At 50.4% G+C, this 14,269-nt stretch overlaps 1 protein-coding gene and 1 long non-coding RNA gene across 6 annotated transcripts in view; one reads left to right on the top strand and one right to left on the bottom strand.

Annotated features, from left to right (window-relative positions):
• Positions 1–565: 565 nt before the first annotated feature.
• top3b (DNA topoisomerase III beta) lies at positions 566–13,943 on the bottom strand. 4 transcript variants are annotated; one of them, XM_064353262.1, is made up of 17 exons: positions 13,804–13,943; positions 9,067–9,198; positions 7,978–8,084; positions 7,638–7,712; positions 7,120–7,316; positions 6,777–6,933; positions 6,469–6,582; positions 6,172–6,262; positions 5,602–5,756; positions 5,144–5,249; positions 4,733–4,879; positions 4,333–4,506; positions 4,046–4,174; positions 3,751–3,900; positions 3,167–3,267; positions 1,782–1,983; positions 566–1,312 (listed from the first exon to the last, which is right to left on the bottom strand). In XM_064353262.1, the coding sequence occupies exons 1-17, from the start codon at positions 13,871–13,873 to the stop codon at positions 834–836; spliced, it is 2,586 nt and encodes an 861-aa protein (XP_064209332.1). In that variant the 5' UTR covers positions 13,874–13,943; the 3' UTR covers positions 566–833. The 4 variants fall into 4 exon arrangements, with proteins under 4 accessions (XP_064209332.1, XP_064209334.1, XP_064209335.1 ...); XM_064353264.1 differs by lacking the exon at positions 13,804–13,943 and adding an exon at positions 13,151–13,286; XM_064353265.1 differs by lacking the exon at positions 13,804–13,943 and adding an exon at positions 12,795–13,046.
• Positions 13,756–14,269, top strand: part of LOC135264566 (uncharacterized) — a 36,945-nt gene continuing 36,431 nt past the window's right edge. For both annotated transcript variants that reach the window (XR_010332736.1, XR_010332737.1), the window contains exon 1: positions 13,756–13,890. This is a non-coding gene — a long non-coding RNA (uncharacterized LOC135264566). The remainder of the gene's footprint in view (positions 13,891–14,269) is intronic.

The following is a 14,269-nucleotide window of genomic DNA, read 5'->3' on the forward strand; positions in this document are numbered from 1 at the left end:
GTTGCAACTGAATCATGTCCCTGAATGATCCTGTTCATTCATTATCTCATTAAATAATACCACAGTTCATTACCTCCAACACAACACTGTTTATCTAAATTCATAGGCTATGAGGGCCAGATCAGTACCTCATTACACCCACCCAGCACCCCCACAGCCAGATAGCGCATACTTTACCTACCCTAACCTACACATCTCATTTGACTGGCGGTGACGTCATTGTGTGCTAGTTAGCACTGTGCTAGTGTGCTGTTATAAGGACTGCCAAGGTGGCAGAGTTTGGTTCTGTGTTCCATAAACCATAATAGCTCATGCTAACACATTAGCTGTGAAGCTTTTATTTTAATTGACTGATTGGGGAAAAATATAATGAGCATCGACACATTGTGTACATCCTAGGTTAACTGCCTTCGCCTATACCCAGACTTTACACCCACCCAGCTGGTTCACACCTGCACTGCAGCTAAATGGGGCGAATAGCCCCACAGCCATGCAATCAGAATGTTCATGTGGATAACTGAGAGGGACCATGCAGAATCTCTGCAGGTAGCAGGAGTCTTTCAGGTGCTTTGAAGCAGGTTTTTATTGAATGTTTACAGGTACTGAAGGCCTTTGGCATCAATGCAGATAAACCCAGGAGAGAGGAGACCGTTAGGACACACAGAACTTTGGTTATATAAGGCATGAAATTCTATAGATTTTTATTGCATAATAAACACCCTTTTTCCCTTTCAAAATAAGTTCTGTTTCCACAGGTCACTCTAAGGACAGGAAGTGGGAGGAAGGACAGGAAGTGGGAGGCTCGATGACGTACTGCACGTACGCAGAGCCGGCTACACAAAGTACGCCGCCAGGGCGGCCATCTTGTCTTTGGGTTTTTTGGGGTTGGCCCTGCCCCCGGGGCGTCGGCCGCGGCCGCGCCCCCCCTGCCGCCGGGCCTGCCCCCCCCGGTGCATGGGGTGCCTCATGGTGGCGTGCTTCAGCTCCACCAGGTCCTGGAACAGCGCGTCGCAGAACACGCAGCCCGTGTGCTGCGTCTCCTCGCCCGGCAGCGGCGAGCGCGCCTTGTTGAAGTCGACGATCACCAGGGACGCCTCGCAGGACTCGCAGCTGTCCGCCGACACCTGCACCTTGTGAGCGTGCTCGAAGAAGTGCACCACCACGTTGCACCGGTTACACGCCATCTTCCACTTGGGCCCCGAGGTGGGGTCGAACACCAGAACCCCGCCCTCACACTCCACACACTGGCCAATCCCCAGCGAGTTCAGGGAGTGCTGGCAGGTGGGGTGCGTGCACTCGTTACACCCCATACCTGCCCAAAAAACGGGGGGGAGGGGGGTTAGTACAGAGCAGGAGTCTGCAGTACTGTATTCCCAATGCTACATATGTGCACACTCAGAGCAGGAGTCTGCAGTACTGTATTCCCAATGCTACATATGTGCACACTCAGAGCAGGAGTCTGCAGTACTGTATTCCCAATGCTACATATGTGCACACTCAGAGCAGGAGTCTGCAGTACTGTATTCCCAATGCTACATATGTGCACACTCAGAGCAGGAGTCTGCAGTACTGTATTCCCAATGCTACATATGTGCACACTCACAGGATGTCCACTCTGACAGTGTTGTATAGAACTGTACTGGGACACAACCCTTAATTAATTTACACCAGACGCACCCAGTTGGAATGTTGTCCATGCTATAATCACACATATCATTTACACATGTACACAGCAGTGTGATTAAGGAGCCCCCCCACCCCTCCACAGGTGCCCGCCCCACCTTTCTTCATGTCGCGGAAGGGCGGGTTGCTGAAGCAGTAGGGGCAGAGCGGGTAGCTCTTCCCACGGGAGCCGGAGGTCCACAGCACCAGCTCGAATTCGTCCAGCGGGCAGCGCAGCTCCTTGTACAGCTTGATGGCGCCGTTCTGCGGCAGGCTGTACGTCTCGTCGCAGTGCGAGCAGTGCAGCCGGCTGGGCTTGGCCTGGGGCACCAACGCAGCAGCGCATGTGATACTGCAACACCACTCAACCCAGCGTCGCATGTGATACTGCAACACCACTCAACGCAGCAGCGCATGTGATACTGCAACACCACTCAACCCAGCGTCGCATGCAATACTGCAACACCACTCAACCCAGCGTCGCATGCAATACTGCAACACCACTCAACCCAGCGTCGCATGCAATACTGCAACACAACTCAACCCAGCGTCGCATGCAATACTGCAACACTGCTCAATCCTCCCAAAATGTTTGGACCCAAAGTTCTGAACAGCTCAGAACTTTGTGGGTCACATTCAAACTATACGGTAAGTGCATTAAAATGAATTTGAGATGAGAATGCATGAGAATTATGCATGTTCTGGCCTTCATGACTTATGACTTATTCATGCGACTGATTGAGTGAGGTCATCAGCTGTGAAGTGGCAGTTAGGGACACTAAGGTGGCCTCCGGAAGCTTCTATCTAACCAGCGGCTCAAGGATGCGCATTAGCGGCAGAAGCAGCGGTGGCCAGTGATGTCGGCTGTCTCTGTGCGTCAGACCCTCTGGCTTGTGTGCAGGTCGGCAGGCTCCCGCACGCCAAACGGACCAGAGCGACTTCAGCACAACACACGCCATCAGAGGAACGTGAGCGCAAGGTCGGAACGTCCTGTTCCCCAACCAGAGTCACAGCAACAACAGAGTAATGCGCCCTGCAGATTTACTGGGCCTAACACTCTTATCTCTGCCCCAACACTCTCACCTGCACCCCAACACTCTCACCTGCGCCCTAACACTCTCACCTGCACCCTAGCACTCTCCCCTGTACCCCTAACACTCTCACCTGCGCCCCAACACTCTCACCTGCACCCTAACACTCTCACCTGCGCCCCAACACTCACACCTGCACCCTAACACTCTCACCTGCACCCTAACACTCTCACCTGTACCCCTAACACTCTCACCTGCACCCTAACACTCTCACCTGTCCCCTAACACTCACCTGCGCCCCAACACTCTCACCTGCACCCCTAACACTCTCACCTGCGCCCTAACACTCTCACCTGTACCCCTAACACTCTCACCTGCACCCTAACACTCTCACCTGTCCCCTAACACTCACCTGCGCCCCAACACTCTCACCTGCACCCCTAACACTCTCACCTGCGCCCTAACACTCTCACCTGGATGTACTTCATGAAGCGATGACACTTCCCACAGCGGGAGAGTGGCTTCCCTGTGGCAGCGATGGGAGAGAAAGAGACCTCCATCAGCTCGTCCATACCTGAGAGAGAGAGAGAGAGAGAGAGAGAGAGATAGAGTGAGAGAGGAAGAGAGAGAGAGACTCAGAAACCACAAATGTGAAAACCTAGGATCAACTATGTACTAGCTGAGCCTGGTAGGGAAAATACAAGGATTACACAATATCAAGAGGGGCGACATAGCTCAGGAGGTAAGACCGATTGTCTGGCAGTCGGAGGGTTGCCGGTTCAAACCCCGCCCTGGGCATGTCGAAGTGTCCTTGAGCAAGACACCTAACCCCTAACCCCTAACTGCTCTGGCGAATGAGAGGCATCAATTGTAAAGCGCTTTGGATAAAAGCGCTATATAAATGCAGTCCATTTACCATTTACCATCAAGAGGTACAACTTAAAAATATGACAAGGTCACAATGCAAAAACACACTGTGAACAGCTCAGTCTGAGCGCCAACAGTACACCCAGGCCAGTGATGCTCCCGCTCTCTCCACGGTAAATAACACACAGACCTGCAAGAGAGTCCACAAAGTAGTGGAACTTCCTCTTGAAGATGTCGAGGGTATGCTGCAGAACCTGCTGGAAATTTGCCTTCCCCAGTGAGATGAGGCTCAGCTGCTTCTCAACCGCACTGCGGATAGTGGGCAAGACCAGCTCTGCGTCTAAAACACACACATGCGCACAGAGAAGAGACACACACGGACACATACATACGCTATCACATATGATATCTTAAATCATGCTTACTTATCTTTACTAATCCTCACATGTTTTTAATCATATTTACTTATCTTTAAGAATCCTCACCTATCTTGTAATAGCCATGGACCAACACGACGCCCAGGCTCGTGGGCTTGAGTCTGCGCCCCGACTCCACGGTGACGTAGTTCCTCTGGCAGACGTTGTTGATGTGCACAGGGATGCTGGCGTCCGTCCCTGGGAGACGGACAGACACACAGACAGGAAGTTCATGAGGGAATGACCACACAGGCCCAATAACAGATAAAAACGTGTTTTGTTACTAAAGCATATCTATGAACTGGAATAAAAATGGTGGGGGCGCTGGTTGCCCTGCGGCAGTGACCACCCCTCACCGATGCCGTGCTTCTCCATCAGGGTAATGAGCTCTGCCTCGGTCAGGTAGTCTGGGGGGCTGGTCTGTTTCTCCACCAGCTTCACCTCGTCCACCGTGAAGGCATCTCCCTTCACACAGTCCGGCAGGCTCTCCTCCTCCGGGATACCCTGCCAGGGCATGACCTCCGTGAAACCTGAGAGAGACCAGCCCACACGGTGAGAGAGACCACCCCACAGTGAGAGAGACCGACCCCCACGCTGAGAGAGAGACCAACCCACAGCGAGCGAGACCAACCCACACAGTGAGAGAGAACAACTCACAGTCAATCAAAAAATGACTGATATTAAACTCATATCTTCAGAGATAAATCTCCGGATGGATGAGTAGCAGGTCACATGGTCTGTGGCGCCAGGCCTTACCAGCCGATATCAGAGTCTTCCCGGAGCAGGAGAAGGCCTCGGAGCCGATGCTGAAGGCGATGGTGGTTTGCAGGTACTTGCAGTCCTGGCTGACCGTGGCGATGAAGTGTCTAGTGATATACTCGTACAAACGCCAACCATCACTTCCTGTACAGAGAGGATGTCCATCAGAAAGGATATCTGCTGCTCATTCAGCCAAAACGAGGTCATTTCTCTTTTCTATAGAAGTCATATTTAAATATTTCAACCAAGAAAGGAGAATAAAATGTAAGGATGAGGGACTATCAGCACAAGCCCAGATTCACATTCATCCTCACTGTGGGCCTGCAGATATATAGAGCGAGCTGGGCCAGGTAAATAGCACAGGCGTAGGTGCAGGTGTAGATGCAGGTGCCGGTGTAGGTGCAGTACCTAGCTCGCCCTCAGACGCCGCCCGCATCGGTGTGATGGGGGGGTGATCTCCAGCATCTGCCCCCTTCCTGGGACGATTCAGCCCCTCCGCCAACAGAGCCTTCACCTGCAGCACACGTGAGTACCTGAGTCACACACACCTGAGTACCTGAGTCACACACACCTGTGAGTACCTGAGTCACACAAACCTGTGAGTACCTGTGACTGACATACTCACCATTACCTGCAGCTGTGACACACACACACTCACACACACACACACACACTCACGCACAGTCACGGACACACGTGCACACACATAGCTTAGGAGGTAAGAGTGGTTGTCTGGCAGTCGGAGGGTTGCTGGTTCGATCCCCGACCTGTAAAGCGCTGTGGATAAAAGCGCTATATAAATGCAGTCCGTTTACCGGTTATACACACACACACACACACACACACACACACACAGGAATACTTACTGAGTCTGCCCAGAAGGGGTTGTTAGCCTGTTGGCGCAATGTGCCCTTGAGGTCAAAGTTTTCGGGGTAGTGTGTGGTCTCTGTGCGGGGGTAGCTGATGTACCCCTGAGTGTACAGCCGCTCGGCTATCTGCATGGTATACTGGGGGGCCATTCCTGAAACACAAACCAAAATCAAACCTGAACAAACCAGATTAAACAATGGATAATGGTGTGGATTAAGTGTGGATTAATGGTGTGGTAATTGAAAACGGTGTGGATAAGTGTGATAAAGGTGGAGTTATGGGGGATTATGTGGATAATGGTGTAGAAGGTGGGATATGTGTGGATTAATGGTGTGGGATTAATGGTGTGGGATTAATGGTGTGGGATTAATGGTGTAGTAATGGGGGATATGGTGGATATGTGTGAGATAGGGAATGTGGGATACGTGGTATAAGTGTGGATTATGTGTGATTAATGGTGTGGATAAGGTGTTATGTGTGATAATGGTGAAGGGATAAGTGAATAAGGTGAGATTAATGGGACTAAGGTGACTGGGCTGTGCATTGATGCTAAACTCTCTGCGTACCGAGCGAGGAGCTGGCCACTCTCAGCATCTCCACCGTGTTGAGTGCCAGCGGCCTCTGCTTGGCCTTCTCCTTCCTGCTCACCGACGCCACCTGCAGGATTTCCACAGAAAGACCGCAAATTTACACAGCTATCAAACACAGCCAAGGCCACAGTAACACACACTTCAGAGCTGGCTAGTGACTAATATGCGCTCACGACAGTAGAGGTGTTGATGTCCAGCTAAAACACTGGACATGAAGCTGATTAATGCCACTGGGGACGTTGACCCCAACTCAACAGAGAGAGGGATCCTTACCATGGCTTCTCTCGAAGTTTTAGTGAGGTTGACAAACATCTGGCCCACCTCCCTGTCGAAGACTCGAACCCGGTCCCAGTCCAGCGTGAGAGGGCTCTCTTTTCCTTTAAACACCTGCAGGGAGAGGGCAGCTCTCAGCTCAGCGTTCCCGCAGGTCAGAAACGGGCCCTCTATCGCAAAGCAGCCTCACTGAGTGAGCTGGATAACCGCGCCAAGTGAAACCCGGAACCCTCCCACATCTGGAGCACGGAGTTTCACTCTGAAAAGTGTCCCGTCAGCGGAACGCGTGAAGCTGAAGGGCGGCTGACCTTGGCCTGGATCACCCAGTACGTCTCCGGCTTGAAGGACTGGATCTTATCGTGCCGCTCCACACAGAACCCCAGCGTGGGCGTCTGGCAGGGCCCGAAGGAAATCAGGGACGAGTCCAGGTTCCCGTATTTGCCCTGGAAGTACTTCGTCTGGAACCTGAAAGCAGGAGGCGTCAGTCAGAGATTAATGCTGAAATTAAAACCGGTGTGTGTGTGTGTGTGTGTGAGATAGTGCGTATGTGTGCGTGTGCGTGTGCGTGTGCGTGTGTGAGTGTGCGTGCGTGCGTGCGTGCGTGCGTGCGTGTGAGTGTGTGTGTGCGTGCGTGCGAGTGTGTGTGTGTACCGGGTGAAGGCGCAGCCAATGCGCAGGTCAAGCTCCTGCCGGGCATCCACACTCAGAGCCTCGTTCTTGTTGGGCTGTCCGAGCCGGTTCATGGCGTTGCAGATGTCTGTGTCGGTGATGGAGCTGAACTTTGCACGGAAAACATTCTGCTCACCCCCGTAACCCTTGTTCATCACTGGCAGTACAGCATCCAGAACCTGCACCCCAAAACATTCCATCATACACCAGAACCTACGCCAAAAACATTCCATCATATATCAGAACCTACACACAAAACATTCAATCTTAGAACAGAACCTACCCCCCAAAATACCACATCACAGCAGGACATGAAAAACGAGACTTGGCACACAAAACGTTAACACCCTGTTAGACGGGAGTAAAATCTGAATTTTGCTTGCCCATTTTTTTCAGTTACAGAGGGAACAGTATCAGATAGTTCTTCCACCACTCTCCACTAAGAGCAGGTGTACCTTTGACCTCGGCAAAGCCCCCCCCCCCGACCCCCCCAGACTCACCTCAAAGCAAATGTTCTCTCCTTCTTTATCACAGTCCAGCCACAGCACCACCGTGTCGCAGCCTTTAGCTTCCACCTGGCAAACGAACAGACGCTTTAAACCCTAAGCTTCTCTGCAGCTGAACGGCAGGGCTGGCACCGGCACGGCCAGGTGTGTGGCCAGGTGTGCCGTCAGGTGTGTGGCCAGGTATGCGACCAGGTGTGCAGTCAGGTACGCGGCCAGGTGTGCAGTCAGGTGTGTGGCCAGGTATGCGGCCAGGTGTGCAGTCAGGTGTGTGTCCAGGTGTGCAGTCAGGTGTGTGTCCAGGTACGCGGCCTGGTGTGCAGTCAGGTGTGCTCACCTGCAGGAACTTCACCATGTTGAGTTTGGGGTTTGCCTCTTTCTTCTCAGTGGGCGCTTTGCTGAACAGCTCTGCTGGATCCACTTTATCCCAATTATTATACTTCCCTGAAGAGATGCATTTACCCACATTTAACTGCCCCCTCACATTTACCCACCGCATCACATTTAACTGCCCCTCACATTTACCCACCACATCACATTTAACTGCCCCTCACATTTACCCACCGCATCACATTTAACTGCCCCTCACATTTACCCACCGCATCACATTTAACTGCCCCTCACATTTACCCACCACATCACATTTAACTGCCCCTCACATTTACCCACCGCATCACATTTATCTGCCCCTCACATTTACCCACCGCATCACATTTATCTGCCCCTCACATTTACCCACCACATCACATTTAACTGCCCCTCACATTTACCCACCGCATCATATTTACCCACCCTCTCGCACTTAACTGCCCCTCACATTTATACAGAGTAGTCTGATGCCGGTCACTAAGGCTTCTGAGTTGGGACATCTCTGAATTTACATGCAAGTATTTATCAGACAACAGAGCAGAGCTGACGGGGGCAGGAGAGAGGGGGGCATTAGGGGCAGGAGAGAGGGAGGGGGCATTAGGGGCAGGAGAGAGGGAGGGGGCATTAGGTCAGGAGAGAGGGAGGGGCATTAGGGGAAGGAGAGAGGGAGGGGGCATTAGGGACAGGAGAGGGGGAGGGGGCATTAGAGGCAGGAGAGAGGGAGGGGCATTAGAGGCAGGAGAGAGGGAGGGGGCATTAGAGGCAGGAGAGAGGGAGGGGGCATTAGGGACAGGAGAGGGGGAGGGGGCATTAGGGCAGGAGAGAGGGAAGGGGCATTAGGGGCAGGAGAGAGGGAGGGGGCATTAGGGACAGGAGAGAGGGAGGGGGCATTAGGGGCAGGAGAGAGGGAGGGGGCATTAGGGGCAGGAGAGAGGGAGGGGGCATTAGGGGCAGGAGGGGGGGGGGCATTAGGGACAGGAGAGGGGGAGGGGGCATTAGGGACAGGAGAGAGGGAGGGGGCATTAGGGGCAGGAGGGGGGGGGGGGGGAATGCCTGCCTATGAAGTCCAGGCTCATCACGTGGCCGCACACGGAGGTCATCTTGAAGCGGGCGGGCTGTCCGCTGAAGCTGGCCACGTACTCGTGTACTGAGCATGCTCCGTTCAGCCCTTTCCGGCTGGTGCAGCTTCCTGTGAAGGAAAGAGGGGGGGGAAGGTTAGCCGGCGAGGTTCATCTTCACCCCCCCCCAGCAGAGAGCAGCGTCTGAGGAACACAATGCCCCCACCCACAGAGCGCTAACAGAGTGCCACAGAGCGCTAACAGTGTACCACAGAGCGCTAACAGAGCACCACAGAGCGCTAACAGAGTGCCACAGAGCACTAACAGAGCGCCACAGAGTGCTAACAGAGCGCCACAGAGCGCTAACAGAGTTCCACAGAGCGCTAACAGTGCCACAGAGCGCTAACAGAGTTCCACAGAGCGCTAACAGTGCCACAGAGCGCTAACAGAGCGCCACAGAGTGCTAACAGAGCACCACAGAGCGCTAACAGAGTTCCACAGAGCGCTAACAGTGCCACAGAGCGCCACAGAGTGCTAACAGAGCGCTAACAGAGTTCCACAGAGCGCTAACAGTGCCACAGAGCGCCACAGAGTGCTAACAGAGCGCTAACAGAGTTCCACAGAGCGCTAACAGTGCCACAGAGCGCTAACAGAGTTCCAAAGAGCGCTAACAGTGCCACAGAGCGCCACAGAGCACTAACAGAGCGCCACAGAGAGCTAACAGTGTACCACAGAGCACCACAGAGCGCTAACAGAGCACTACAGAACGCCACAGAGCGCTAACAGAGCGCCACAGAGCGCCACAGAGTGCTAAAGAGCGCTAACAGAGTGCCACAGAGCGCTAACAGAGCGCCACAGAGCACTAACAGAGTGCCACAGAGCGCTAACAGAGTGCTACAGAGCACTAACAGAGCGCCACAGAGCACTAACAGAGTGCAACAGAGCGCCACAGAGTGCTAAAGAGCGCTAACAGAGTGCTAAAGAGCGCTAACAGAGCGCCACAGAGCAAAAAATACTTACATTAAGCCCAAGAGCTCTGACAAAACGTACCTACAAGTTTAAGAGTGGGGGAAAAAAGCATGCTCCCATAGTGAAGGCTCCTGTTCAGCCTGATGATAGGGAGGAGATAACCAGACAAAAGTATGTACGGCACGTTATGCTAATGTAAGACCTTTCCAAGGCTAACGCGTCCATTACTGGGGGCCTGCTTGCAGACATGACGCCAGCTAGCCCACATGGTCTCCAAAGGGGCCTCATTCAGACTCGGGTATAAAAGGGCGGATTCCGCGATGGACAGAGAGAAGACGCCGAATTACATCATTCACCACACGGATCACCAGTTCAGCCGTTACCACACACAACATGCTGGCGTTTCAGGTAAGGGCACTTCCTCCTGTGACAGTTCATAGTCGGTGCTTAAGACCAACCATATAGACTGTTTGATATGTGGAAACTTAATGTAACCGATGACTCGCTATAAATGAAACTTGGGGAGGATGTCAGACATCAAGAAAAACGTATTTTAACCCTGAAGAAATTCAGCCATTCTGGTGTTCACTCCTCTTCTCCATTTTCAGGGTTTAAAACACATTTCTGGCAAAAGCCTCACTGGGGGGTTTACAGTTTAAATACTTTGTTTCACTTGCTTCCGAATATTAAAGATCATCACATGGCAATACTATTCAGTTATGCTGAAATAGTAGGACACACACACACACAAACGATCTTCTGTCACTCTCGTACACACAAATGTACACACACCTCTCTCTCTCACATGCACACACACTCCTCTCTCTCTCACACACACACACTCCTCTCTCTCGCACACACACACACACACCTCTCTCTCACTCACACCTCTCTCTCTCTCTCTCTCACACACACACGCGCACACACACACCTCTCTCTCTCTCTCTCTCTCTCACACGCGCTCTCCTCTCTCAGTTCCTGTCCGTGTACGCCCTGGTGCTACTGGTTCTGGGGCCGGTGTCTGGCGGTCCTGTGAGTGGACGCTGTGTAGATGAGACCTTCTGCTTGGCCAGCCTCGAGGAGTACCACTCCCACCTGATCGACGTGCCCAATCGGATCAACGAGCGCAGCGTGGCTGCGTGGCGATATGTGTAAGTACCTGAGCAGCAACGCGGTGTGGAGCACACGCTGGGGTATCTGCTCCACACGCTGGGGCATCTGCTCCACACATCACTCACACACGAGAAAAACTTACAGGAACACTTTGCTTTTTAAAACGTAAAGATGGAAGAAAAATTTATTTTTACTAGGAGAAATTTATTTATCTTCCAACAGGTTTTTATTGCTAGTAAAATGCTTTGAAAACTGCTCATTTTATCTACTGGAATTTCAGCAGCACTGTATCGGTCGGTTCTGTGTAGTTTCTGTTCCATCTCCACTATTCCAAAGCAACACAGTCCACTTTTCATTCACCGTTCTCAAAACTTACACTGAACTCAGAAAACACAAAAATGTGCTGTTTCTGCTGTCCAGGGAGAAGATAGACCTGGATAGAGTGCCCCAGGTGATCTACGAAGCGAACTGCCTGACAAGCCACTCCTGCAGGGACGTGGACAGCCCCTTCAGTCTGGAATCCATCCCCATCTCCATCAAGATGCCCGTGTTGCGGAAGAGTAGGAGGTGCTCCTCCTACTCCCTGGAGTTTGAGACCGTCACCATCGCCTGCATATGCGCCACCACCAGGCAATCAAACGACAACTCACCGCAATCCAGACTCTAGAGCTCCACCTGCGGCCGCTTGAGCTGTGAGCGCGCTGCAGACGTGCCCACAAAGCTAGCACACAGCTGTCTCTTCATGTTAAGTGTTTACCTGTTCCTCTTGAAAAAACTGTAGTATATACTGAGAGCTTGACTGTCTAAATAAAGAGCTTTCTGCAGTAAAGGAAGGTGCAGAGGTATTTGTGGCTGTTTAATCAAGCGGTGATATCTTGTGGTTTTAGTGATTAACTGACCTGATGATGCATCTAAGCACATCAGGTGTGGCAGATTGTTCCCAGCAAACAGTCAGTGCTGGGGTCAATGCTAGCCTGTTTTCAGTAAGAACACGGGAGAAATAGCACATTGTATAGCTATGTGCGAATGCACATTTTTCTTGTTCCGACAAAGGGCAAATTGTTAAAATGGTTATTTGCTTGTTCTGCGTGATAAACTAAAATAAATTTTGGTGCAACAATGTGTGGGTGCTATTTTAACTCATACCAAATTTACAACACCTTCCAGAACTCTGGATATCACGCATACATCCTTATTTCAAATTACCCCTGTTCCTCTAGTGTACCCACAGGAGCTCCTTAAATCTGAGGTAATGGGCATACATCAATTAAATGGTGGTCTTTGCTACACTTTGGATATGAACAGATATAAAGGCATACTACCTCCCCCCCTAACTTATACAGTTTTTAGACCAATTAAATTTCACTTTTAATAACTTCCATGCCGATATGACATTGCTTGTGTTTTGTTAAGTTGTGATGTCTCTAGCTTTTAAACTATGAAGTTTTAAAAAGAAAGTGTTTTTTGCTTGAACACTTGCTTTAACTGAACTGGAAAGTTACCATGGGAACTGGGAATATTGGCCCAATCCGCATTAGCTACACTTGTTTGCTAACAAGCTATCTCCGTTCTGCGTAACAAGCCTCATTTACTATTTAAGAGGAACCACCGCTAATGTGCCATACTTTATAACTGTAAGTATTACCTGCTTTCTACAAACTCCAGTTAATTCCAAAATAACCTAATGCACTCACTTATGTAACTAGCTACAGCCAAAATGGGTATCTTTAGCCAGCTAGCCAAGAGCAACCTGAAGTTACAGAACAAACTTTCTGCCTCGTGTGTAGTTCCCTTTGTTCTAGCTAGCTAACGAAAGATGCCCACAAACTTAGAACTGTATTTAAACTCGAAAACTACTTTAAGATTTTACTGTTTACTTTCTCCTTACAATACTAAGTTTTCAAAATGTGTTTCTAGCTACTTTGACTTTGCAGCTGTTGCCCAATGTTCGTGTGGTAATTTCCCTACAGGGAAATAATATGCAGCAATCACATATCCTACCTATTTGGCCAGCATTAGTCTAGCCTTTCAAAAACTTCGCATGGACAGTGATTTTCTTCACTTTTCTCAGTCACTCTGGATGGGTGAGCATCGCATTCAGTGTGTGTTGAATGAGTGCAGTTTTGCATATTTGTATTTAGAAATTTAATCAGTTGCCAGTTTATTTAGATTTTCACCGGTTTATCTCATTGAGGTCGGGTATGCGGGTTTCTGGTTACAAATATGCTTCCAGAAATAGTGCAGTCTAAGTTAGTTCTGTAGCTGTGTAATTACAAGATAAATACAACCTGTGACTTGGACATATTTTTAAGCACAATTACAGCACTATAACCTGTTCAAGTGTTGTGTTTGTGGCTATAACGCTGAATTAGGATTCGAAAGGCAATTGATTGATAGGAATTCCTGGGAGACGATGGATCCGCAAATCCAGACTGACAAATACGCATGTGTGACTTAGAACCGCCCTACACAGTTTATCTGGAGCTTGGAAATTGGAACCCCAACGTTTGTTTAGCGGTAGCTTTACCTTCTGCTTGTTAAATTCGTTAACTTAGCGTTATTTGATTTTCAGTCAGTTGTGCCAAATGAGCAGCAATGCCTAATATGTCAACACAATGTGTAACATTAACCTATTTAATTATTGGGATACCCACCTTTGGATAAGATTTTTGCGATGGATTGTGCCAAAGACGGCTTCTCCGCGACCATCAAGACCGTCCTCATTGTTGACAATCCTAGAGGTGAGATGGGGCGGACAATGAATGGCCAGCACAACGTAGTTTACCAGCTATAGTCTGTAGTTAAACGTAGTTTTCACTCGTTGCTGTTATGATAAGCTGTCCTCTGTTGGCGCGATATGTCTTCAATGCCTGTAACCAAAAAAACAAAGCCAAAAAGCGTTAGTGCAGTAACCGAAGATCTAGCTCCCCGAAGCTTCGCTTGCTGCAGTCAGTTGCTAGCTAATTCGGTACCTAGCTAGCGCGATGTGGCTTGGTTGTTCTGATGCTAGCTAGTAATTAACACCGGCCACTTTGTGGAACATAATCGACAAGTTATAAAGAGATGTTATGTTTCGCATCTGGGTAATAGCTGAGAAATATGGAAACAACCACTTACTGC

The sequence above is a fragment of the Anguilla rostrata genome, chromosome 10 (assembly GCF_018555375.3).
Source record: "Anguilla rostrata isolate EN2019 chromosome 10, ASM1855537v3, whole genome shotgun sequence".
NCBI classification, from domain to species: Eukaryota; Metazoa; Chordata; class Actinopteri; order Anguilliformes; family Anguillidae; genus Anguilla; species Anguilla rostrata.